At 38.1% G+C, this 27,732-nt stretch overlaps 2 protein-coding genes across 2 annotated transcripts; both read left to right on the top strand.

Annotated features, from left to right (window-relative positions):
- Positions 1-1,441: 1,441 nt before the first annotated feature.
- Positions 1,442-6,851, top strand: LOC145889901 (uncharacterized). Its single transcript, XM_082980951.1, has 10 exons — positions 1,442-1,496; positions 1,781-2,080; positions 2,495-2,776; positions 3,014-3,295; positions 3,368-4,567; positions 4,691-4,776; positions 5,107-5,203; positions 5,495-5,591; positions 6,130-6,273; positions 6,674-6,851. The coding sequence occupies exons 1-10, from the start codon at positions 1,442-1,444 to the stop codon at positions 6,849-6,851; spliced, it is 2,721 nt and encodes a 906-aa protein (XP_082837077.1).
- Positions 6,852-7,716: 865 nt separating this feature from the next.
- Positions 7,717-27,354, top strand: LOC145890625 (pre-mRNA-processing-splicing factor 8). The gene is made up of 44 exons (XM_082981743.1): positions 7,717-7,912; positions 8,225-8,386; positions 8,543-8,707; positions 8,870-9,011; positions 9,153-9,229; positions 9,447-9,659; positions 9,828-9,953; positions 10,234-10,339; positions 10,628-10,821; positions 11,052-11,171; positions 11,288-11,375; positions 11,625-11,846; positions 12,198-12,332; positions 12,646-12,789; positions 12,967-13,149; positions 13,414-13,620; positions 14,024-14,187; positions 14,628-14,754; positions 14,971-15,163; positions 15,424-15,535; positions 15,890-16,073; positions 16,395-16,525; positions 16,757-16,903; positions 17,170-17,352; positions 17,658-17,802; positions 17,947-18,194; positions 18,723-18,902; positions 19,198-19,333; positions 19,657-19,792; positions 20,202-20,365; positions 20,656-20,802; positions 21,032-21,192; positions 21,649-21,863; positions 22,374-22,588; positions 22,985-23,132; positions 23,318-23,487; positions 23,761-23,859; positions 24,146-24,339; positions 24,802-24,943; positions 25,408-25,647; positions 25,917-26,056; positions 26,302-26,442; positions 26,639-26,841; positions 27,124-27,354. Exons 1-44 carry the CDS (start codon positions 7,785-7,787, stop codon positions 27,282-27,284), a joined length of 7,038 nt encoding a protein of 2,345 aa, XP_082837869.1. The 5' UTR covers positions 7,717-7,784; the 3' UTR covers positions 27,285-27,354.
- Positions 27,355-27,732: the final 378 nt, after the last annotated feature.

Here is a 27,732-nt window from a genome sequence, read left to right as displayed (position 1 = left end):
GGAGAATTCGAAACGTTGGTTCAAATAAAGGGGGAATTCCCATCGCGAGTTTGTGACGTACCTCTAGCTGTGGACGCGCGGACAGTGGTCGGTCGAATACACTTCACATCGCGTTACGAGCAACTCATGCAAATGAACGTCACAGCATCAGACGGTTTGATTTGCTTGAATATTCGCGAACAATGTCTCGACTACGAAGTGAGGTTCTGTTGTCCCAGCGATTTCTGTGAGTTCTGGTTCTGAGATAATTTGCACAAACTTTGTTGGTACCAACTGAATTTCACACACAGTCTGTTCTTCTGGCACAATAAAAACGTAACTTTATTAACCGACGTTTCGCCGGTTATCGAAAATTTCAAAAGTATTTTATTGGTCGCCAACACGAAAAACTAGAAAACAATGGCATGGCAGTGATAACACGAATGGCAAACGTAAGCTTTGTACAAGGGCTTTGCTTGACAACGTCGTACGTATATATGGCGCAATCGCTGTTTAGTTTGCACAATTGTGTTGCAATTCTCCACGCAAAATTACTTTTATTTATTTGAAAAAAACACAGTAAAAACTGGTCAATCAGATAAGAATAACATCCACTGACCAAGTTAATTGTAAACACTCAAGTAAACAAAATTCACACATGGTCTGTCACGTGATCTGTCACACTTTAATAAACAAGCACTTGAAGTTATTTTTCGCGCAAATGCATTCAAGTCGAAAATTTGCTGTTTGCAGAAACAAAAAACAAGAAGAAACTCACCAAGGGCTTAGGTACAAGACACAGGTTCGCCTGAGTTCATCCTACGTAATCTTCAACCTATATGATATAAGTTTTTTTTCCACAACCACAAGAAACGTTTTACCAACCAGGCTTATTTTTCAAAGCTGGTATTTTTCCATTGCACCGTGTCTCATGTTTCTGGACACCCTAGGGTTGGTTTGATTATTACTGAATCTCACAGAGTTCGTAGAAATAATTACGTATGACCTGCCACGATATATCGCTCGGCGTTTCCGTGCTTTGCATTGTTTTATCATAGAACGAACAACGCACTGAATGTTCATTAGGCTTTGCTCGAAACGAAATAACGTGGCAGCTGTGTTTAGTAAACAGGTTTGCATCTGGTTTGCATTTACGTTGTTAAAAACGACAGCGCTTACGCAATTGCAACGTAAATGTTGGCCACAAAAAAGCTTGGGGCAGGCCCCTGAAATACTTGTTAAATACTTAAAGCAAGGCAACAAACGACAAGTAGTGTAGGCGTACTAAATGAAATGTTGAGGAATCACAGTGCTTTTGTGAGGGCGGTTATGCTGCGAACGAACTTGGCAAAAGCTCAATAAAAAACAATAAAACAAACAAAGAAACATTATTATTTTTGTTTCCAATTATATGTATCGACAATGTGTTACAGATGTTTTATAATGCCTGGGAAAAGTTAATATGTCAGAATTTTCATTTGTTCCCCTGATTCTCGCTTGGCTGTCGTTGCTGGAAGGTAAGATATTGAAAGGTTTGCGATTGCGTCATCCTTATTTCGTTGTATGTAGCCTAGTGCTACGTGAAAGCAATGTTATAGTTATAGATAAACGAATTTAAAGCAGTACAAAGTATACAACATGGTGCTTTGCCAACTTCGTGATAACCTACATTTTTATCGGAACCATGTTGGAAAAGATTTCATGGTCGAATATTGCGACGGAATTCTTAACGTGTCAAACAGTATAAGCATCTTAGCTTTGGCTTTTCCGTTCAAAGTAGTTAAATTTAAAGCTCTCTTAGGATCGCACGGTTTCGACCCGCCTTGCAATGGAGAATGGACGGAATATTTTGATCGAAGCAAACCTAATGACGTCGGAGAATTCGAAACGTTGGTTCAAATAAAGGGGGAATTCCCATCGCGAGTTTGTGACGTACCTCTAGCTGTGGACGCGCGGACAGTGGTCGGTCGAATACACTTCACATCGCGTTACGAGCAACTCATGCAAATGAACGTCACAGCATCAGACGGTTTGATTTGCTTGAATATTCGCGAACAATGTCTCGACTACGAAGTGAGGTTCTGTTGTCCCAGCGATTTCTGTGAGTTCTGGTTCTGAGATAATTTGCACAAACTTTGTTGGTACCAACTGAATTTCACACACAGTCTGTTCTTCTGGCACAATAAAAACGTAACTTTATTAACCGACGTTTCGCCGGTTATCCAACAAGGCTTCCTAAGGGTAATGGTACTGGTACAGCACACAACTAACACCAAGAAAGTGGTTTTCATAGTAATTAATAGGCATAGTAATTAATAATTAATTGGAATTGTTATTAATAGCGAGACTTCCTCAGGGTTAGGTCATAACAATAATGCATCAAGTGCATCTCGCCGGATGGTGGACGAAACGTTGGTTACAATAAACACTTTCGTAACTTAAGTGCCAGAAGAACAATTCCTATTAATTACAATGCCTGGCAGCACTATAATGCAACTATTATTTCGACATTTAGGTTGGCACTCAGCGCCACCTTGCGACGGTCAATGGACGCGATTCTTTGACGTCGACGATCCGGATTCCGGGGGTGATTTCGAAACTATTTCGACTCTTAGACTAAACTATCCTGGCCAGATATGCAACGAACCAACAAAGATCCATGCCAGGACAATAGGAACGTATGTTGATTATAGGGATGCTGGCCAACGTGTTGATTCCTCCACGGAAATCGGATTAAAATGCGAAAACATCGGCCAGTTTTGCAAGGATTACGAAATACGTTTCTGTTGTCCAAGAGGTGAGTTTCTCTCACTAAGTGGCTTATGTGGTAAATACCAACTGTGCTTAAGAGTGTCTACTTCCAATGCTTGGAAAACAAATTTACGGATCGATAGGTTTTACACAGTTAACAATACAACATTCCGCAGAATTGACTGCATAAGTGATAAATGTTTCTGAGTTGAAGCTTACCACCGCAGTGTTTAGAGCAAGGCATCTGTAGCGAGCCATTTTATAAATGTTCATGTCATTAAAGATGACTGCGTATGTGAAGACAACGACTGGACAATTTACTTCGATACCGACGACCCGGGCGACGGTGGCGATTTCGAACTGTTAGAAAACATAAAAATTAGCCACCCTGAGGAGATTTGCCAGAGCCCGTTGGGTATCGATGCACGGCTTTTGAACGGTGATAGCTACGAGACGTCAGGGGAAAGCGTCGTATTAAGCCCTGGAATGGGATTCCTATGCAATACAACTCACCCCGTTTCTCAAGCGTGCTCGGATTACAAAATACGATTCTGCTGTCTTAAAGGTAAGTGGGCAAACAAACTATGCCAATAAATTGGTTATAGTTATCGGTTTCTAGACAGCATTGGAAGAACAGTTACACTGCCTACAACAACAGACATACCACCCACAACACCGATGCCCACAACTCCAATGCCCACAACACCGATGCCAACGACCCCAATGCCCACAACTCCAATGCCAACGACCCCAATGCCCACGACTCCAATGCCCACAACTCCAATGCCAACGACCCCAATGCCAACGACCCCAATGCCAACAACTCCAATGCCCACAACACCGATGCCAACGACCCCAATGCCCACAACTCCAATGCCCACAACACCGATGCCCACAACTCCAATGCCAACGACCCCAATGCCAACGACCCCAATGCCAACGACCCCAATGCCAACGACCCCAATGCCAACGACCCCAATGCCAACGACACCAATGCCAACGACCCCAATGCCAACGACCCCAATGCCAACGACCCCAATGCCAACGACCCCAATGCCAACGACCCCAATGCCAACGACCCCAATGCCCACAACCCCAATGCCAACGACCCCAATGCCAACGACCCCAATGCCAACGACCCCAATGCCAACGACCCCAATGCCCACAACCCCAATGCCAACGACCCCAATGCCAACGACACCAATGCCAACGACCCCAATGCCAACGACCCCAATGCCAACGACCCCAATGCCAACGACCCCAATGCCAACGACCCCAATGCCAACGACCCCAATGCCCACAACCCCAATGCCAACGACCCCAATGCCAACGACCCCAATGCCAACGACCCCAATGCCCACGACCCCAATGCCAACGACCCCAATGCCAACGACACCAATGCCAACGACCCCAATTCCAACGACCCCAATGCCAACGACCCCAATGCCAACGACCCCAATGCCAACGACCCCAATGCCAACGACCCCAATGCCAACGACCCCAATGCCAACGACCCCAATGCCAACGACCCCAATGCCCACAACTCCAATGCCCACAACTCCAATGCCCACAACTCCAATGCCCACAACTCCAATGCCAACAACCCCAATGCCCACAACGCCGATGCCAACGACCCTAATGCCCACAACCCCAATGCCCACAACTCCAATGCCAACGACCCCAATGCCAACGACCCCAATGCCAACGACCCCAATGCCAACGACCCCAATGCCCACAACCCCAATGCCCACAACTCCAATGCCAACAACCCCAATGCCCACAACGCCGATGCCAACGACCCTAATGCCCACAACCCCAATGCCCACAACTACTCCAGGTAAAACCATTGATTTGTGTCAAATGTAGACAGCGGTGTAGTGTGCGGAACACTATGGCAGAAACAAAATGTATGAATCCTGCAGTAAGGTATAATTTTATTAACACGACACACATCATACAGTTCTTGCAAATTGCTGGGATCTGAACTTGGATGGAATCTATACAACGCCGACTGGAATGCAATTTTTATGTGAAGATGGATGGACGGTATGTAAAAAAGTTTATTTTAACAGACTGGTTTTAAGGTCTCTGACACAAGGTTTCCCGAACTGGGATAATAATTCCAGGTTGTTGCGATAATTACGTTGTGTATTTTATTTTGTCTTCCACCTTAATTGGGCTGAAGAAATGATGTGACAAATAAGACTGGGACAGATTCATAATTGGTGTCTGTGGCCGGAAAGTTTAGGAAACCTGCTCTATATAGCAGATGCTATGGTATATTCATTGTTCGTTCCTTGATGTTATTTGGTTAATTTACCTCAACTGCATCTTCCTGCGTGAAAGTAAAACTACTTCAAAAAAATAATTTTAAAGGTTATACAACACCGCGAAGATGGAAGTTTGTCATTCAACCGACCCTGGACCGAATATCAATCCGGTTTCGGATCCTTGGGTGGAGAATATTGGATAGGTCAGTTTCATTTATTTGCAAAAGTAAAAAAAATAAAAGTAACGATTAAATATTTATATTCACAAAAATACAAAACATTATTCGTTTTGAAACATAAGTTGGTTAAGTTTCTCTTGTCATATGCAGTTATTGAAATTATTTGTGGCACACCCGCTGTTGGAGTCTTACCGGAATGACGTGTCGGGAAGAATTTTTTTAGCGGAACAGCATTCTAAGCCATCCCAAGAATTAAAACATTGCATGGTATATAAAAGATCAATTATATATTTTTTTATTATTGTATTTATTTAGGTTTGGACAATATTCGAGCCTTGACGCAGAGCATGACGTGTCGACTCTTTGTCGATCTTTGGAACTTTTCGGAGATTTACACATATGCCGAATACAGGTGAAACGTCGTTGCATGCACAACCTATACAACACGATTATCACACGGGGTTTCACTATTGTGTTGCGTTCACTTGGTAAAAAGGCAAAATAAATATTCATGTATGCAATAGTGGGATTCAGTCGGTTCTCGGAATCGTATGACCTCCGCGAACCAGTTGTTTGTTGTTGGTACCAAGTCCTATGTTTCACTTCAAGCACTATATTCCCGTGGTTAATAAAGTGCTATCACTAGGTCTAATAACGCATTGTGCAGTGACAATACAGGAGAAACTTGGAAATAACCTCGTATGAACGGATCCATGTTTATCGGGACGGGTCACTATGGCATGCTGGTAGTGCAAGAACCAAATCTTACAATACTTGAATCCCATCACTGCCTGTATGTTCCAAAAGTGATCCAGCTGTTTTCTAGCAGATGCTACTTGTTACCAAAAGGGCAGTGATCGCCAGGTTATCACTAATGTGGTTACGATCCAAATATACAATAGCAGAAAGCGCACAGAGTTTTCGTATTGATATTTTTTATTTCCTTACAGTGTTTTCTGGATCGGACCGGAGTCTGACAAATATCGACTACATTTCAGCGGTTTTGTCCAAACATCGACAGCCGGCGACTCCCTGTCAAGTCATGACCTGAACGGTCAAATGTTTAGTTCCAACGACCAAGATAATGATAGCTGGTGAGCTTGTGGTATAGATAAAACGAATACATCAAACATAATTTGGCGTGAAGCTTCCCGTCATTTTGTATTCGGATTGTATGTTCATAATAAATTCTTGAATGCTATAATTTTACGTTAAATGCCTATGGCCGATCTGTTGGTCTCACTAAAGCGGAATATCTAAGAGGGGGCTTATGAGTACTCGCACAACTAGAACATGTCATATCACTGAAAAAATGCTTCGGTTGCAGAGAAAAGCGTTGATTTCAAATAGATTTTTTTTGCTACCCTGCTGTATACCAGCGAACAAATTTGCAGCATTACAATGAGTTTTGGAACATAGCCTTGTTCCCCGAAGGCGCTTTCTGACTCTATCCTTGTTTTAAGCATGAGCTAAAGATAAATTTGTACTTTTCAGGGCGGACGGATCTTGCTCTGTATTGTACAGTGGTGGTGGAGGATGGTGGTTCAACGCCTGCTATAGAGCCAATCTAAATGGTTTATGGGCTACCGCTTGGCCGGCAATACAATGGGACGTTGTTCCCAATGTCAACGTTATCATTAAACGATGTACGATGAAAGTGCGCTGCGACTAACCGCTGAATGTTACGTAGGTTTACGTGTTAGTTATGGAATTTTGTTGGTGGCATTCACTTCACGGGAACAGCCAGGCCATACGTTTTCATGAGGGATCACTGTAAATGTTCACTAAACGTATAAAAGCTGCAAAAAGTTTCTGATTTATTTTATTGCTTGGAAATAGTTGTTTACATTTTAGATTTATCCATCTCCTTGTTTGGTTAACCACCAACATAGCATAAGTGTATATTCTGAGATTGTATGACTGTAACATGATACTTTTTGTGCTTTTCTGTGCCATGGTTAAGTACGAAATAAAAAAAATATTTTTTAACGGTTGTATAAGTTTACTATAGTATGTTTTTGTTGATTGCAAGCCTGGATAAATAACAACAAAATTTACCTCTGCCTAGAACGTTGTGAAAACAATACAACGCCAAAACGTTTTTCCCACGAACAAAATCTAACGTGGATGAGACAAGAAATTTAGCTTCTGGTGGCATATATATTTACATGTATTGACATATTTGTACTATTCAGCGGCGCATAATTCAAACTAAAGTTTTGTTTATTTAATTATTGTCATTTACTTGAGTGAAACACGGCGTTTCATACAAACTTGTTTTCGAGTTTTTGCGATCATCTTATTTAGTCAACTTGTGTTTTAAAAGCTTTTGGCGTGCAAAGAGAAATGTGTTTCAGGTTCGTTTGTGTGAATAAAAATATTGAAAAGGGCAAGTTGATTTGTAGGATCGACTGTGCAAGAAGCGCAAAACAATTGCTTAATTTGGATATCAGTACATTATGAGTGCAAAGTAAGAAAAGACTCCACGGAATTGAAAAAAAATTCTCTTTGATTGGTATTATTTCTTTAATAGCGTTAACGCTTATTTCAATAAATGAGGTAAGGAAAATAGTGTGATTGCTGTTTTTTGAAGTAAAGCAGCAAGATGGAAATGCAGTATGCGGGTTATGGAACCCCACCAGCACTTGTCCAGCAATCATTGGCACCACCTGGAACCGCTCCACCTGTGGCTGGGGGCCTCACAGAGGGGCAGCTGCAAGAAAAGTCAAGAAAGTATGTTGAAATTGAAATGTTTTTTTTTTCATAATTTTACATACAAATTGCTTGTGAATTAATTCTGGGAATCATTTCCAATTTTGTTGCAAGTGGTCCTGACGATTTCCACCTTATTTGTTACATACAAATTACTCATATAACTCCTATTTTATAATTTTGGTCAAAAACCAAGCTTACGTCTGAAGATTTGTTTAGAACTGTTAATATACAAACATATTAGTACACATACAAAATTAACAATGAAAAGTAAATTCATTTAAACTCAATTAGAGCAAATGCGTATATATGTAAAATTTATATATTTTTCAGGTGGCAGCAACTTCAGAACAAGCGTTATGCGGAGAAGAGAAAGTTTGGATTTGTTGATCCACAGAAAGAGGACATGCCCCCTGAGCATGTTAGAAAGATTGTGAAAAACCATGGCGACATGACCAACAGGAAGTTCCGTCATGATAAAAGAGTCTATCTTGGGTATGTGTTGGTTTAACTATATACCTCATCAAGACAAATGGGCAATATACTGTTTGTGTATCGCTACAGCTGTTAATAAATGAAGAAATTAGTCTTTTTTATTGTTTAGGAATTTTACAATTAAATAAATTGAACTGAAACTAAATATTTTCACAGAGCTTTGAAATATATGCCTCATGCTGTCCTCAAGTTAATGGAAAATATGCCGATGCCATGGGAACAGATTCGGGATGTTCCTGTGATTTATCACATCACGGGAGCCATCACGTTTGTGAACGAGATACCCTGGGTGATCGAACCATCATACATTGCTCAATGGGGGTGGGTATTAAGAGTTTATATTTATATATTTGTTCCACTTCAAGCTATTTTTATTATCCTGGTACGATATAAATTACTTACTATCTTATGTTGTCTTAATTTTATGTCCTATAACTGATATAATTTGAAACTTTGACTTTAAATTTAAATGATGAAATGCAGATCGATGTGGATTATGATGAGACGAGAAAAACGAGATCGTCGTCATTTCAAGAGGATGAGATTTCCTCCATTTGATGATGAGGAACCTCCTTTGGATTATGCTGATAACGTTCTTGATGTTGAACCACTTGAACCAATCCAGGTGAAAAGCCTGTTGTAGTTTTATTGATATAACTACTAAATACTATTTTATTTTTGTAAGATTGTGTAATTGCACCTAGGTGTGTTGGTGTTAATGTCAGGACTTACTTGGACTTGATTCCAACGAAACTGTTTGTTGTAGATGGAACTTGATCCAGAGGAAGATTCTGCAGTTGCCGATTGGTTTTATGACCATAGACCTCTTGTGGATAATCTGAAGTATGATATTGTTGTCAATTTATGTTTATACCCTTGCCATTTTATTTCTTTTATTTATTGTTCATCTGCATGGTTGTATTTTTAAGTAATATACCCATGATATGATTTTATTATAATGCAACTTAAAAGTAGTTTAGCTGCCACTAACTTGTTTCCTATTATAATTACATTATTCACACTGGTGTGGTTAATTTTTGACCAAACTTTTTGTGTTAAGATTTGTAAATGGGCCAACTTACCGCAAATGGAACCTCTCACTTCCGCAACTATCGTCACTCTACCGGATGGCAAACCAACTTATCACAGATTTGGTTGATGACAATTACTTCTATCTCTTTGATTTGAAAGCCTTCTTTACTTCAAAAGCCCTGAATCAAGCAATTCCTGGTGGTCCAAAATTTGAACCCCTCGTTCGAGACAACACACTGCAGTAAGTTATTATAAAATGGGAAGGTTGTATGTATAACAGCTTGATTATGCTACAAAGAGTTATATTATTAATTAGTGTTTTAACATAGATATAATTAAATGTGTAATAAGATTTTAATCTTTTAGCATTTGTTTTGGTAAATGAAACAGAGCTCCCCTTTATTTACAGAGATGAAGACTGGAATGAGTTTAACGACATCAACAAAATCATAATACGTCAACAAATTCGAACAGAATACAAGATTGCATTCCCATATTTGTACAACAATCTTCCAAAGTTTGTGCATCTTGCATGGTAAGTTAAAGATAAACAAAATAACAAAAAATAAACTTTAATTCGTGCAGTGATAGTTTGGTGTAATATGTGCTTTACAGTCTTCTGAGTAACTACTAAAACAGTTTGCAATTTTGAAATAGCAAATGATTAATATAATATTGCTACTGAAACAAAAAAAATAGTCCTTGACAACAAAATATGTGCTTGGAAGTTGACATGTTACGTCAACAGGTTGATGACTGGTCAATGAAATAAACTCCCTTCTAATAACTTAGTAACAATTTTATTTTGCTTTCAGGTATCACACCCCGAATGTTGTGTTCATTAAGACAGAGGACCCTGATCTTCCTGCGTTTTATTTTGATCCAATCATCAACCCAATATCACATCGTCATGCAGTAAAGGTGACCTATTTTATGTTAAGAACTCTGTTTTAATTACTGACCAGAATTGCAATGTGTGCGACAATCAGTTAGTATATCTACTGAATTAAGCTGAGTGCAAGAGGTTTACGTGACTGGTTTTTAAAGATAGTAAAGGGCAATTGAGGTATAATGACATGGTTTAAAAAAAAAACTGCAGCTTAGAATCACATATTTTAGGGATAAGTGTATAGTTCTATGCGGAACAATTTAAATAGAGTTTGCATTTGTTTGTAAATTTTAAGTACTTATTCCAAACTGTATTTACAGACGGCAGAACCAGTTCTGGATGATGAAGTTGAAGACTTCGAGCTGCCAGAATATGTCCAACCACTTCTCCAAGAGACACCGCTATATTCTGACAATACTGCTAATGGAATTGCTCTGTTGTGGGCTCCAAGACCCTTTAATTTGCGATCATCAAGAACAAGAAGAGCTGTTGATGTTCCTTTGATCAAAACATGGTAACTTGATTTCTGTTTGAACTGAAGATTATTTTGAAAAATCGACATAAAAAACATGATTTAGGTTTTATGTTGCTAAATTTTGAAGCTTAAAGTGTCCAGAATTTGTGTTGAAACCGCTTTGTTTTTTGACGAAAAAATTCATTTTCCTTTTATGTTGTCAAAATGTTTGCAAGCACTTTACTTCTTGCATGTGTATCTTGAAAAGACATAAATACTTTTATTTTTAGGTACCGAGAACATTGCCCAGCTGGACAACCGGTGAAAGTAAGGGTTTCTTACCAGAAGTTGCTGAAATGCTTTGTTCTCAATGCTCTTAAACAGAGACCCCCAAAACCACAAAAGAAAAGGTGATTTATTACATATTTTCTGTTTGCTGTGCTTTTTTTCTAGTGGTAGTGTGATGCTGAAAAAAGTAATGTATGTGCTGTGTTACAGTGAGCCTTATATAGACTTTTTTTTACAGATATCTGTTCCGCTCGTTCAAGGCGACAAAATTCTTCCAGTCTACAAAGCTTGATTGGGTTGAAGTTGGGTTGCAAGTCACAAGACAGGTTTGTAGATAAAACATATATTGTGTTTTAATGAAATTGTAAGTAAGTTATCCATAGTTTTGAAATTTGTTTCTAATTTAACATGTTAGAAGGTTGTGGGGATTTGGTGTTTAGGAAGTACAGAGTATTCTCTTATTAGGATTTATTCAAATAAAGATCTGATAATTACTCTTGTTTCTAATAGTAAAGTCTGTTGTGTTTGCCCATAAACGAAACAGCTAATTCTTCACATATATATATCTTGGATAGGGTTACAACATGTTGAACCTGTTGATCCATCGAAAAAATCTCAACTACCTTCATCTTGATTACAACTTCAACCTGAAGCCGGTAAAAACTCTCACTACAAAGGAAAGAAAGAAGTCAAGATTTGGAAACGCTTTCCATTTGTGTCGTGAAATTCTGCGATTAACCAAACTCGTAATTGACAGCCACGTCCAATATCGACTTGGCAACGTTGATGCCTTTCAGGTGTGCTTTTTTACCACCTATCAATACAGTTCAAAAGATTACAAACCTGAAACAAACCAAACAACACCTATTAAATATGTTTTTTAATACAAAAATGAAGAAGTGTCGTACAATTTTGCAATTTAAAGCCTTGATAAATGTTTTTAAAGGTTAATGTTTGAAAGGATGGCTTGTTGTAATTTACAATAACTTACAGTCAATAATCAATGTTAAATTATATTTTTTAATTTGCCCTGTAAAAAATCTTAATTTGACTCGAATAAAAGTTGTTTTCTATACATTTCGCTTAAAAATTAGTGGTACCTTTGTGGCAAGTAGAATGTTGTAACAAAAATACTTCTTTATTTTCAGCTTGCTGATGGTCTTCAATATATCTTTGCCCACGTCGGTCAGCTAACAGGAATGTATCGATACAAATACAAATTGATGAGACAGATCAGGATGTGTAAAGATCTTAAACATGTTATCTACTACCGATTCAACACTGTATGTTGTTTGCAAACATTTTGCTAAGTTTTTAGATTTTTATATCTATAACAAACTAAATGTACACTGAACATTGTTGTTGTTTTTTGCTATTGTTTATCACTTATATAAGTAACTCCTTGCCATAAGTTATTTAAAAATTGATTGTTTTGGTTGCTATCCAGCCAAACTTTGCCAGAAAGTTTTCTTAAAGACCTCTTTATACAAAATATATGAAGTAAATGGCAAACATTAGTTGAAAATAATTTGTATCAAAAAGAAATGAAAGCAATCCGTCAGAAGAAATGCTTACTGTAAGTCTAACTACGTTTAGGGCCCAGTGGGCAAAGGTCCAGGCTGTGGATTCTGGGCCCCAGGTTGGAGGGTTTGGATGTTCTTCATGAGGGGAATTACCCCACTTTTGGAAAGATGGCTTGGAAATTTGCTCGCTCGACAGTTTGAGGGAAGACATTCCAAGGTAAATTAACCATTGTTTTGTAATTGTTCAGGTAAAATTGAATTATTGAAATAACATGTTATCATTAAAAGTCTGATAGTAATGTACAATTGATGGTGTCTTGTTTTTATTAAGTCTCCTGTGTATGAAGTGGATTTCCATGTCATCTGAATAAAATATTTTGCAACTAAATTTCAGGGTGTGGCGAAAACAGTTACCAAGCAACGGGTTGAGTCGCACTTTGACCTCGAACTTCGAGCTTCGGTCATGCATGACATCATCGACATGATGCCCGAAGGAATAAAACAAAATAAAGCTCGGACGATTCTTCAACATCTTAGTGAAGCCTGGAGGTGCTGGAAGGCCAACATTCCATGGAAGGTTAGACATTGTGGCAACTGTTTGGAATAATGCTACGTCTGAAGAGACCAAAAACTTACGTTCCTAAAACAGTATCATATTGAGTGTGAATTTTTTGCAATCAAATACTTACGACTGTTAGCGGTTAAGTATATGTAAGTCCTAAAATTTTATCCAACCACAGGTACAGCTGTGTACTAACATAAATAACCACTGGTAAACTGAAATAAAAATACTTAATTTGTTTTTCAAGTTGGGTAATTTGTCTAAATTTATGCCTCAAAGGTCCCTGGGCTTCCAACACCGATTGAAAATATGATCCTACGTTACGTGAAAGCGAAAGCTGATTGGTGGACTAACACCGCCCATTACAACCGTGAGCGAATCAGAAGAGGAGCAACTGTTGATAAAACTGTGTGCAAGAAGAACCTGGGAAGATTGACAAGATTGTACTTGAAGGCTGAACAAGAAAGACAACACAACTATCTGAAGGTAGGTTGTTTTCCTTATCACACAAACAAGTTTTATTTTGTTGCATGGTTTTGTTTGAAATATCACCTAGTGTTTTTTATTACTCACGTAAAATGGCAGGAATTGATCTTTACCAGAGTTTATTTTTGCAAAAATATGCTAATTTTTAAGTCCTGAAAAAATATAGCTATTACTCCTCCTGTAAAAGTTTAGATAGTTGTTTAGATTTTGTTATTGCACGTTACGTTGCCGTAAGCCAACTGCTACAGGATGGGCCATGCATTACTGCTAAAGAAAACACAACTTTCCAAAAATATCCTGATTCGTGAATAAATCTATTACTCTGTTGAAGTTAAAGATGTTTGAGGCTGTAGAGTTGTATGTATGTACTCAGTTGCTGTAACTTGTGCACTTACTAACATAGGATGGACCATACATTACTGCTGAAGAAGCTGTTGCTATTTACACAACCACAGTCCATTGGTTGGAAAGTAGAAGGTTTTCCCCTATTCCATTTCCACCTCTCAGCTACAAACACGACACAAAACTGTTGATCCTGGCACTTGAGAGACTGAAAGAAGCATACAGGTTTGTATTACAGTAAAGTAAGATAGTTGATTCAGATACGAATTGTCCGACAAACTTATCAGAATTGGGAAAAGTACTGAAAAACATAAAGATTTTTGTTTTAAACCTAACAGTATTTAGATGTAGGATTTCGTTGATAGTGTTTCCTTTTTCCTGACATTAAATTGAATGGATTTAGCATACCCTAGGTATTAATTTTCAAGAAACTGTCCTTCTGGCATAAAAGTTACATAGATTTCCTGCCATCCAGCAAAACTTCTTCTGGCTACCATAAGATGGCAGACAAAACGTCGATTACAATAAAATATACATAACTTTAATGCCAGAAGCTTTTAAATTACAATGCCTGTCAACAATAGTAGCACTGTACCCCAAAGTTGTTGAAGTCAGGTTGAGAAATTGGACTTTTTTGATTAACATATGTGTAATTTTTTCTACAGTGTAAAGAGTCGTCTGAACCAATCACAACGAGAGGAACTTGGGTTGGTCGAGCAAGCGTACGACAATCCTCATGAAGCTTTGTCAAGAATCAAACGTCATTTACTCACACAGAGAGCATTTAAAGAGGTAAGTTTTGTGATGTCCATGGTTCTCCACCTTAAAAAGTATGCCAGAAACACCAACATATTAGTTTGTAAATCAATTACTGGGAAAGTGTGTCCAAACACAATTAATAAATAAAGATTTAAGAAGTTCTTTAGTGTCACACAACACACATAGTTAAGATACACTTTTTTTTATGTCGACAAAAGTTTGCCAATAATCATGAAAATTATTTTTTAGTGTGGAATCGAATTCATGGATCTCTACAGTCACCTAGTGCCTGTGTATGATGTTGAACCACTTGAGAAAATCACTGATGCGTATCTGGATCAGTATTTGTGGTATGAATCGGACAAACGACGTCTCTTTCCTCCGTGGATTAAACCGGCCGACACTGAACCTCCCCCACTACTTGTGTATAAGTGGTGTCAAGGTAAGGGGTTTTTGTAGCATTTTTTCACAACAGTTGCGTAAAATTACAATAATATTGGATAGTGTCCAGATATTAGTTTATTTTCTTCATACATTTGCTCAATGGCCGTTTTTCTGTAATGCCAGCAAAATAACAAATCTCTTGTGCTATTTAATAGATGCATGTTTAGGCAGTAAAAAGCATTTGTCGTTCAGCATTTTTTTTTGTAGCTTAAACACTGTCATGTTAAACTGATGTACGCTTACTTATTCCTTGTTTAGGAATCAACAACTTGCAGGAAGTTTGGGAGACAGGCGAGGGAGAGTGTAATGTGATGATGGAAACCAAGTATGAGAAGATATATGAGAAGATCGATCTGACCTTGCTTAACAGGTATATACATTCAACAGCTTGCAGTATGTTTCAATTGTCTTGCTTTGCAGAAAAATACCAAATATTTGGGTATAAGATTAACCAAATATATGTTCTTGGTTGTAACTTTTGTGATTTCTGTGGTAGATTCAGTTTATAGTTTGTTTTATTGCTATTGGAGCAAACTATTTACACATCAAAATTATAGCTGATGATCAACTTTGGGAGTCATTACCCATTCTCTTGCGTCGCCATGGTGATTTTCACCTTTTTTTTTAAATAACAATACTGACAGACTATAACTTGCTGCAAATAAATGTTTGAGCTTTAAAATAACCCATAATATTTTGTCTAATTTTGTGATTTCTCTGGCAGATTGTTGCGACTTATTGTTGATCACAACATCGCTGATTACATGACAGCCAAAAACAACATCGTGATAAACTACAAGGATATGAATCACACAAACTCGTATGGGATAATTCGAGGTCTTCAGTTTGCATCGTTCGTTGTTCAATATTACGGCCTTGTGCTCGACTTGCTCGTGTTGGGTCTGCAAGTAAGTTAATAGTGCATCATGTTACACTTTAATATGGAAATTGGAATCTTTTGTAATTAGTACATGACCATTTTATGGACACAATCACACCTTCATGCTTTTCATGTTAATACAACATCATTATTTATGGTACAATAGCCCAGTTATGGTAAATGTAAAAAAACACAAATAACCCTGATGTTTAAGCTAAATATTTTTGTAACACAGTGTCTATGTTGTGGTCAAGCTTTCAAACCCTACATAGAAATACCTTGCAAGATAACTCGCTCTTGTATAAGGGATTTAATTAGAATTTATTAGTAAGTAATTTTTATTCATCAGAGAGCAAGTGAGATGGCTGGTCCTCCACAAATGCCAAACGATTTCTTGTCGTACCAAAGCGTTGCCACGGAATCGAACCATCCAATCAGATTATACTCCAGATACATCGACAAAATTCACATCTTCTTCCGGTAAGTTGCACTGTATGTTTTGTTTTATGAGATCACCTATTTGTATGAAAAGAATAGTTCATTTAAATGGGAAGGACTATTTAAATACATGTTTATTTATGTGCTGTTTTAAATTCGTCATTTTTTCTATGGTTAAGTATGGAATGTTGTAAATGTCAACCTGTTTTTTTATAAGCCAGATATGCAACAATTCTAAAAAGGGGGAATTCTTTAACTTTGGCTTTGTTGCAGATTTTCTGCTGAGGATGCAAAAGATTTGATCCAGCGTTATCTGACAGAACATCCAGATCCCAACAATGAAAATATTGTCGGTTACAACAACAAGAAATGTTGGCCACGTGACTCACGTATGAGACTCATGAAGCATGATGTGAACTTGTGAGTGCAATCATTTATATCATCACATGATTTGTGATAGAGTGTTGTGACTCATGTACACAAAGCAATCTTGTCACTATCATAGTGCATAAAATCAAACAGTAAATATTTATGTGCAATAGAGACAGTAATATTTTTACCCTGTTGCAAACTATTTGTAAACATTTATTTTGATAAAGCCAAGCATATAAACATTCATAAGGTTTTCAATTTTGCCTTTTCCCAACTCAATGTATAACTTATAAGATAATGTGTTTTTCTTCCAGGGGTCGGGCCGTGTTCTGGGATATTAAGAATCGACTTCCACGTTCAGTCACAACCGTACAATGGGAGGGGTCGTTTGTGTCAGTGTACAGCAAGGACAATCCCAACTTGCTCTTCAACATGTCAGGATTCGAGTGCAGAATTCTTCCCAAATGTAGAACCACATTCGATGAGTTCACACACAAGTACGTAAAATACAAAAAAAAATTGTCAAAAAACTATGTTATACAACTTAATCTCACTATTTATATTTGGCCGTTGTTGCAATGGTCAAAGATTTTTTGTACAAACATAATTAAGTGTCTCTCCCTGTACGAAAAACAGGTGAAGGCAAAAAGATAAGCACTTCAAAGTCTGTTTAGATAAGTTTTTCTCAACTGCTTGTCCATATTAATGTTTTTGCGAGTCCCCCGATATGATTTTTATTCCTTTTTTGGAGTTTCTGGTGCATCAAATTTCTGCCTTACTAAACTTCTTTATATATTGACAGAGATGGAGTTTGGAATTTACAAAATGAAGTAACCAAAGAAAGAACAGCCCAATGCTTCCTCCGTGTGGACAACGAGTCACTTCAGCGTTTCCACAATCGTGTGCGACAAATTCTGATGGCTTCCGGATCAACCACTTTCACCAAGGTAAAAAAATTCAATAGATTTTCCTTGACTGTTTCAACCTTTTCACTCTCATCAGTAAAGCTTTCTGTCCACCGTTTGACTTGCCAGTATAATGCCAATTTAAACGAATTCCTGCTTTAATTCTTCGTTTTGCCATTGTCACAGATCGTGAACAAATGGAACACGGCACTGATCGGTCTGATGACTTATTTCCGTGAAGCTGTCGTCAACACCCAAGAGCTGCTCGATCTTCTCGTTAAATGTGAGAACAAGATCCAAACTCGAATCAAGATCGGGTTGAACTCGAAGATGCCGAGTAGATTTCCACCTGTCGTGTTTTACACACCCAAGGAGTTGGGAGGTCTGGGAATGCTTTCCATGGGTCACGTTCTCATTCCACAATCTGATTTGAGGTTAGTTTGGTTGTTTTCAGGTTTTTTTGATTAGAAAACTTAAAAGGCTTACTACAGAAACCCTTGTCATGGTAAAATGTTGTGTAAAAAATAATGATATTTCTTAAGGTAAAGCTAGGCTAGGATATATATCCATATGTAATATCCACTTTAGTTGATTAGGAAACTTGGTTGTTTGCAACAAATATAAATGAGACAGAAAAAATATGATTGCTTGAACTGCAGAAGGTGTTTGTATATTATGTGATGTGTATGCTTTTCCAAATTACTATTCTAAATCATTAAAGGCTCCTCTGGTCAAATTGACTTGTAATTACATTTCTTCATCACACAACAACCTTTATCAGGATGTACTTCTCAAAAATTAATATATTTCCCTTACATTTTTGAGGTTGTTGTATGACAACCTACAGATCAATAATTATTGCCAGAAGTGTCTTTTGTATTAAAAATATTTGTTGCCATGTCGTCAATGGATAATTCGAAAGAAGCCTGGAACAAACAAAACAACCTGTTATATTCCTCCAGATGGTCGAAGCAAACTGATGTTGGGATCACTCACTTCCGATCTGGGATGAGTCATGAAGAGGACCAACTCATCCCGAATCTCTATCGATACATCATGCCTTGGGAGAGCGAGTTTATCGACTCACAGAGAGTCTGGGCAGAGTACGCACTAAAAAGACAGGAAGCTAATGCTCAGAACAGGTGTTTATATGCTTGATTTTTTTACTTTTTAACACAATACTACTTCTGTTACATGTGACAGAACAATATGACAAGCAAGCTACAGACCGTAACCAACTTTTCAAAATTGTATACAAAATAAATTCGTTTTGTATATTCACAATACTATTTTATGTGGCAAGATGATGTCTTTATTCTCACTTAACCTAAACTTTTGAGGAAAAAAAACATTATGATACAATCATGATATGCAAGCTGCAGAAAGTGTCACCAATTAACCTTTAAACATTATTTGAAAGAATTCTTTATTTTTCAGACGTCTCACTCTCGAGGATTTGGAGGATTCATGGGACAGGGGCATCCCCCGAATCAACACCTTGTTTCAGAAGGATCGTCACACACTGGCTTACGACAAGGGCTGGAGAGTAAGGACAGACTTCAAACAGTACCAGGTCAGAGACTTGAATCGCTAAGTGTTTTTTTCAGCACTTGCTTACTCTGTTACGTGTTACGTCAAACTTTTGTCACTCAGTTAGTTGCTCAAGTATCAGAGATATCTCCTAGCCGACAGTAGTAGTAACATCTACCATGTGTAGGCGGTTAAGCGGCATTCGTTGTATGTACCATCTGACACTGAATATTCGCCGCCTGGTATCAACTAATTGTTTACGTTTTACGTTTAAAAACGTCTCAAACAAAAAACATTTTGTAGAGGGGAAAGTTTACCGTGATGTGGTTAATGTTTGTTGTTTAAATTCGTTCCGTCATGTTTCAGGTGCTGAAGCAAAATCCCTTCTGGTGGACACATCAACGCCACGACGGAAAACTGTGGAACTTGAACAACTACAGAACTGACATGATCCAAGCACTAGGTGGCGTCGAGGGTATCTTGGAACATACTCTATTCAAGGGTAAGTTGAAGTACTACAAAGCAATGTGTTTTGTTGTTCTTTATGTTAGTAGTGTGGTGTGGTATGACTGAGGCAAATTATTTTGTAATGCCTGATGAATAAGCCTCATTGCGTAGCGGGCCAAACGTCGGTACAGTAAAATCCTGGTTTTAATGTGACAGAAAAAAAAAGTGCTTTGAAACAAACAGGCTGACCCACAGCGTTGAAAACATTGACATGTTTTATTTATTTAAGACATTAAACTTATTCCATTATTAGTTTAAAATTACACGGTTGTTCTAGCTCCAAGTCATATAGAACTGACCTGACTGACGTCTTATCGTAGACAAAGCTCGCGTAGGTTGTGACGTTGTGTATGGTGATGACGTCATGTATGTGCCATCTGTAACATGTTATTTGTTTTGGTCAGGAACTTACTTCCCCACATGGGAAGGTTTGTTCTGGGAGAAAGCGAGCGGTTTTGAGGAATCGATGAAATACAAGAAACTGACAAACGCCCAGAGATCCGGTTTGAACCAGATTCCAAACAGAAGATTCACGCTCTGGTGGTCACCAACTATAAACAGAGCTAATGTATGAACTTTGAATGAATTGCCCGTTTTTGTTGGCATAAATGTTTGTTTTGTTTCTTGGTTTGATCTGAAGTTTTATTTAGGAGTGGATTCATTGTGGAATAATTTTTTTACTTTGATTTTTCGATTAAATTGCGCAACTGTATCTGTTTAAAGCCATTTCAAACATAACAAATAACAGAATTGTAACAAAAACTGACGTTAAATAGTTGTTTTAAATTGCTATAATGGAAGAACCATATTGGATGATGGAGTATCTTGTTGTTAATTGACCCCTTTTTAACTTGACAGGTTTATGTTGGTTTCCAAGTACAACTGGATCTCACTGGAATCTTCATGCATGGAAAAATCCCAACACTTAAAATCTCACTCATCCAGATCTTTAGGGCCCACTTGTGGCAGAAAGTTCATGAGAGTGTTGTGATGGATTTGTGCCAGGTAAGACGAATAGTGGTCACAAATTGTGCCAAGTTTTGAAAGAAAATAACTAAAATACCCATAGTTAGCCAAATATTGTGATCAGTAAATAAATTAAAATCCGTTCAAGTAAATTGCAAGACACAAAACAGGTACAGTTTTGTTTGTATTTGTAAACTGTATAATATAATGCCTAGAAACATAACTGATTATTTGTAAACATGCAAAATTTTCATGTATTTTTGTTCAGGTTTTCGATCAGGAACTCGATGCACTGGAGATTGAGACAGTCCAGAAGGAGACGATTCATCCACGTAAATCTTACAAGATGAACAGTTCGTGTGCTGATATTCTGCTATTTGCTGCCTACAAATGGAATGTTTCAAGGCCTTCACTTCTGGCTGATTCTAAGTAAGCGTCATATTTTAAACTGAGAAATTATCCTAAATAGTTTCTCTAGTAGCTGAGTAAAGCCTTTTTAAATCAATCTGTTAGACATAGTTTCTCTTGTAAATTTTTATGAGCGCAGTAATGTAGTGTTCACCGTAATTTGGAGTAAACCTGAAAAAAAAAGTTTTATTCAAGATATGTCAAAGTTATGATCCCGTGTTAATTAAAAAGACTTCCTTAGTAACTCCTACTCTCAAAATTTTGCGTGCGATTTCGTTTTGTTATTCAACGCATAAAACAATTTAATGGTTTTAGGGGAAAAAAATTTTAGGGTGAATTTCCATTCAGTTTGGCATTTAATTCACAGAGATACGACTAACCTTAAATGTTGTGTGTAACACGGTTTATCGACATATTATACAACTTAGTGTAAGTGTTGTAAGTTGAATCCCAACCGAGCCACCATTTCTTCCACAGAGATACGATGGACAGCACGACCACACAGAAATACTGGCTCGATATCCAGCTCAGATGGGGAGATTACGATAGCCACGATATCGAACGATACGGAAGAGCAAAGTTCCTCGATTACACAACAGATAATATGAGCATCTACCCCTCGCCCACCGGACTCCTCATCGCTCTAGATCTCGCATACAACCTGCATGCTGCGTATGGCAACTGGTTCCCTGGTGGGTGATACTTGTTATATTTACAGATAAACCTGTGTAGTCGCGCTTGGTCGGCCTTTCATTCTAAAACCTTGTTTAAAAGGAGAAACGTCACTACTCTTGTCACACAGTAAATATTTCAAGGTTTGTTGCCAACTTTTAACCTCACCGACATAACGCTGTCTTAATTCTCATCACAAACCTCGCTACCACTGGTATTTGATAAATATATTGTTGTTTACTTTAAACCTTGTCGACATAAATTTTCTTGATTTCCTTTACATTAGCCAAAATAACTCACAAAGAGTGGTTGACCAGCGTGTATTTTATTTAAAATTTTAGAAATATTAATTTTGCCATTACGCCATCGTCAGTTTCTGTGTGACAGATCCGTCGGTACCACATATAGCAAATAAGCTGATTCCTTTTGTCTAAACAACATTTTACTCTCAACTCTATTAAATTAATCATTTTATTCCTCTGTGCTCAGTGTATTTGTGAACAACCTTCAACTTCCATATTTTATCACAGGTTGCAAACCGCTGATTCAACAAGCCATGGCAAAAATAATGAAGGCAAACCCGGCGTTGTATGTATTACGTGAGAGGATTCGTAAAGGTCTTCAGTTGTACAGCAGTGAACCGACAGAACCCTACCTTTCATCCCAGAACTATGGAGAACTTTTCAGCAATCAAATTATCTGGTTCGTGGACGACACCAACGTGTACAGAGTCACTATACATAAGGTGAGTGAATGCAGTAGATAATTTATTTGATAACAGCCAACAATTTCTGGAAACTTACAGTCTAAAGTAAACAGACGGAAAATACTTTTACAAATGCATTAAAATTAGCTCCAAAGTTTCATAAATTCATGTTGTATGTATTAATATTTAAAAAAATCTATATTATGTACCTCACCTTATTTCATTTTGTTACAAGGCAGTGAATTCAGTGGATAATTCGATTTAAAATGGACAATAATATCAGAAGCCTTAAGTCCAAAGTTTGCAAACAACTTTGGTTATGAAAAGCGCATGCCAAAAAAGACAACTGGTTTGCTTCGTTTATTCAAAAAGTTTTTTTCCATAGAAATACAAACTAAATTAAAACTTATGAATAAGCTGGCTATTTTCATGCAGACTTTCGAGGGCAACTTGACAACGAAACCAATCAACGGAGCCATCTTCATATTCAACCCCCGTACCGGTCAACTCTTCCTTAAGATTATCCATACTTCAGTGTGGGCCGGACAGAAGCGTCTTGGGCAACTCGCCAAGTGGAAAACAGGTTTGTAGCGCAATTGGATTTAGAATATGATTTCTTTCAATGAAAAGCTGTATTTATAACATATGATGCATCATTAAGTCTGTGCATTATCAGACAGTAGTAGAATTACTTAAAACATATCTTTATCAATCTGCTATTTTGCCATCGAAAGACTTTCCACACAACTCGTAAAATTTACTCCACAGCGGAAGAAGTAGCTGCGCTCATCCGTTCATTGCCAGTGGAGGAGCAGCCGAAGCAAATTATCGTGACACGTAAGGGAATGTTGGATCCACTGGAGGTCCATCTTCTCGACTTTCCAAACATTGTCATCAAAGGGAGTGAGCTACAACTTCCATTCCAAGCTTGTCTCAAGGTATTTACCGCATCTTGTATTTTATTTTAGTGATTCTAACTAAATTTTTTTTGGCCATTTTTAAGCTGGCTTTGTGTTGGAGGTTTGAATGACACGTCCTCAAACCTATTCCAATTTTTCTAACCTAAAAACGTATTGAGAACCGTTGTACATACTGTTGGAGTATCCGTGGCTATCAAGATGGTGTCATAACTGTTGTCTCAATGATGATTTTTCTCCACAAACAAGCACGGATTTTAGAAAACTTTTGAATTCTCTTTTTCGTGTTAACAGGTCGAGAAGTTGGGAGATCTCATTCTTAAAGCCACTGAACCACAGATGGTTTTGTTCAACTTGTATGATGACTGGCTCAAATCTATTTCATCCTACACTGTGAGTAAATCTACTGCTGCTTTCTTGTTAAGATTGTGTCAAGAATTATTAAATTAACTCTAACACAAATGCTTGCAGCAAATGAAAAAATATGTATCACAAAAATCTTACCAGTTATCTCTCTGCTGAAGAGTAGTTAGTTGATAGATGATGCAATTATTACATTAAGACTTATATGAATATGTAACGGACAAAAAGATGCGCTGTTAGTTTTTTTTTTTGTTCACTTACAAGACTCCACTTCTCGCACAGAATCTAGTATTTCAAACTTTCGCGTTGTTTTTAGGCATTCTCGCGTCTGATTCTCATTCTGAGAGCTTTACACGTGAACCCCGACCGAAGCAAAGTGATCATGAAGCCTGACAAAACGACAATAACAGAAGGTCATCATATGTGGCCGAACCTCGGGTTCGACGAATGGATTAAGGTCGAAGTCGCTTTGAAGGATCTTATTCTGGCGGATTATGGCAAGAAGAACAAGTACGTAAAACTAAACTACCAACAAACTTATTTATTATCAAGCAGGGGTTGGCGACCTTTTTAATGCTTCGTGCCAACCTATACACAAACACAAAAATATCTTGACCTAGCCAAGCGGGCGATCCTGCCAATCATGCAATTACATGAAACCTTGCTGCGTTATTTTGACCTGCATACCAATATAGCGACCACCTCGTATGAATATATGAAAGCATCACAACCGTTTTTGGGGGATTATTAACTCCTAAATCACTTGGCATTCGTGCTATGGCTTTTCGACCCTTCTTCTTAATGTGCCAGAACAAGGACGGTCCCTGCAGTAAAAATTAGAATTTTATTACTTACCTTTGATTGCAAGTGAACTGACTGCTAATAGGTTTCCAAAATTGCATGATCCCCAGAAGCTGGTGGTAAAACATTACACAGAAAACCCGTAATATTAACTCACTCTTGCTCTTTTAGTGTGAACGTTGCATCTCTCACACAATCTGAGATCCGTGACATCATCCTGGGAATGGAAATCAGTGCACCTTCCCAACAGAGACAACAGATAGCTGAGATTGAGAAGCAAACCAAGGAACAATCCCAACTCACCGCCACTCAGGTAAAAATTATGTGTAAACACTTATATGGTTTTAGCAAAACACAGTGTTTGTATGCTTTGAATTTCTGTGTGCACTTAAATAGCAACCTCGCTTTTTTTCTGAAACATGACAAATATATTTTGTTGTTTCTGTTTCCTACAAATTTTATCCTTTCGTAAGCTCTCTTTGGCGCGAAGTTGTGGATGTATGTCACTGATAAACAGTTAATGCTTAGGGGCACGAAATAGTCATGTTTTATGGGTGCTCTCTGTCGGATTTAAAGCCCTCTAACCCAATTCGTTATGTCTGATGCAATGACTGAAGCATTCGTTCAGCGTTTTTACTATTTTTAGTTCTATAAAGTGGACAGGTTTGCAGGCTTCGCAGCCCAGGCGTTGCAACCTTGTATGAAACATTACTGCGTTTGTTAAGTGGATAAAAATTAACCTTAAACTCACTTCAAAGATTTTCCTTTCCATCACAGACTCGCACAGTGAACAAGCATGGAGATGAGATCATCACTTCCACCACCTCCAACTACGAGACACAGACTTTCTCATCCAAGACAGAGTGGAGAGTCAGAGCAATATCGGCTACCAATCTCCATCTGAGGACAAACCACATCTATGTATCATCAGATGACATTAGGGAGACAGGATTCACTTATATCTTGCCTAAGAACGTGCTCAAGAAATTCATCTGCATATCGGACTTGCGTGCTCAGGTTTGTACAAGTTCAAAGTGTTTTTGGATTGAAGGTTATTCTGTTTTAACATTGGTGTTGGAGTCTTAATTCCAATTCTTATTATTTGTTTGCGGAAAAAAAAGTTCACTACGACTTTTTTTTAGTTCGTGAAAATGTTTACACCCTTCTTTCGACCAATAAAAACATTAATACTGAATTAATTTCGAAAAAAATGTGCATACTATGTAGGATTTTCTCAAAAGCTTTGTACTTTGTTTTCACACAACCGGTGTATTATTACGTCACAGATAGCTGGGTTCCTGTACGGAGTGAGTCCGGCGGACAATCCCCAGGTGAAGGAGATCAGATGTGTGGTCATGGTTCCACAATGGGGGACTCACCAGACGGTGCATTTACCCAACCAGCTACCCCAACACGAGTATTTGAAGTAAGTAGCGATAACGGTTGTTAATTTGGTTGTAAAATACTCTGTGTGTCACTGAAATGTGGAGAAGACCTTGTTTAGATTCTAAAAAAACTCATGCAAAGTTCTTGCCGTAATTTCCAGTCAAGTTATTGCAAACTTGTTCAAAAACCATTAAAAAATGCGGAAATTGCCCACGAAAAAACTTCACATTATGACGCCTCAATATTGCAGCAACCAATCATATTTTACCACGTGTTATTACGTAGGGAACTTGAACCTCTCGGTTGGATCCACACCCAACCCAATGAATCACCCCAACTCTCACCACAAGATGTCACCACACACGCTAAAATCATGGCCGACAACCCGGTATGGGACGGGGAAAAAACCATCGTCATCACTTGCAGGTATGACGTCATTGCATTACGTCACAACATGTGGTTCAACGGCATTGTGACATAACTTGCTCTCTGCATGCATTTTTTGCCGCTGTTACTTCGTTGATTTTACTCCCGCTGTTTTAAAATTTTTGCCGTTACCTCGCGGGTTTTACTCCCTTTTACCAAAACACCGAAATAATTGTGAACTATTACATTTGCTTAGCTTTACTCCCGGTTCTTGCTCGCTCACCGCGTACAAACTGACACCTAGCGGATACGAGTGGGGACGTCAAAACACGGACAAGGGGAATAACCCTAAGGGATACCTGCCCTCCCATTATGAGAAGGTCCAGATGTTGTTGTCTGATCGATTCCTCGGGTTTTTCATGGTTCCGGCGCAAGGATCGTGGAATTACAACTTCATGGGTAAGTTACAAATATTTTGTAATCACAGAATTTCTGGAAACCTTGCACAGATTATCGGAATCAAATATTTTTGCCTTGAGACTGAATCTAATTTCTTTAAATTACACATAACATAATTTACAAAAACACAATTAGCATACAAAGCTGTGTTCGTTGAAACATTTTACCAAACATGTATTTCACATATTGCCCTGCGATTTTGCATATAATAATATTGACAGCAACATGTCTTTGCTAATGACATGCTTGCTAGTGGGCGTAAAATATGTCATATGCTTGCAGGTGTGCGTCACGATGCGAATATGAAGTATGACCTTCAACTTTCCAACCCCAAGGAGTTTTACCACGAAGTTCATCGACCTTCGCACTTCTTAAACTTCGCATCTTTGGAAGATGGAGGTTGGGCGACTCTCATGGCTGACAGGGAAGATCATTACAGTTAGATGAGTGGAGGGTTTGTGTGTCGTTATACGCGCCCCATTTTGTACATTATGAAAATACAAGTGCTGCCAAATACAATTGGGATGTGTCGTGGTCTTTTAAAGCGGTGCAAATTCTTCCACGGTATAAGGTAGAAAATTAAAAAACGTTAAAGCTGACGACATTTTGGACGTCATCGGGCGATTTGGATCTTCTCCTGACTGAGAAAAATTTGTCGTTTAAATTGATTCGATTTCTCGAAATATAATAATTTCAGGCTGTTATCGCCCAAGTTAACATGTCCGGACACGAAACGAATGTAAATCTAAAACCAACAAAAGAAATGTCAAGGCATCGGATGAGTGGAACGAATGCACACAAGCATGAACCCAACCCCTAACTTTTACCCTCGCGACTTTTTTCACATTTTTCTGCAGCCGCTCCGTGTTTTAAATGTAACCTAATATGTGG

The sequence above is a fragment of the Ascidia mentula genome, chromosome 2 (assembly GCF_947561715.1).
Source record: "Ascidia mentula chromosome 2, kaAscMent1.1, whole genome shotgun sequence".
Classification (NCBI taxonomy): Eukaryota; Metazoa; Chordata; class Ascidiacea; order Phlebobranchia; family Ascidiidae; genus Ascidia; species Ascidia mentula.
This window is presented reverse-complemented; position numbering and strand designations above follow the sequence as displayed.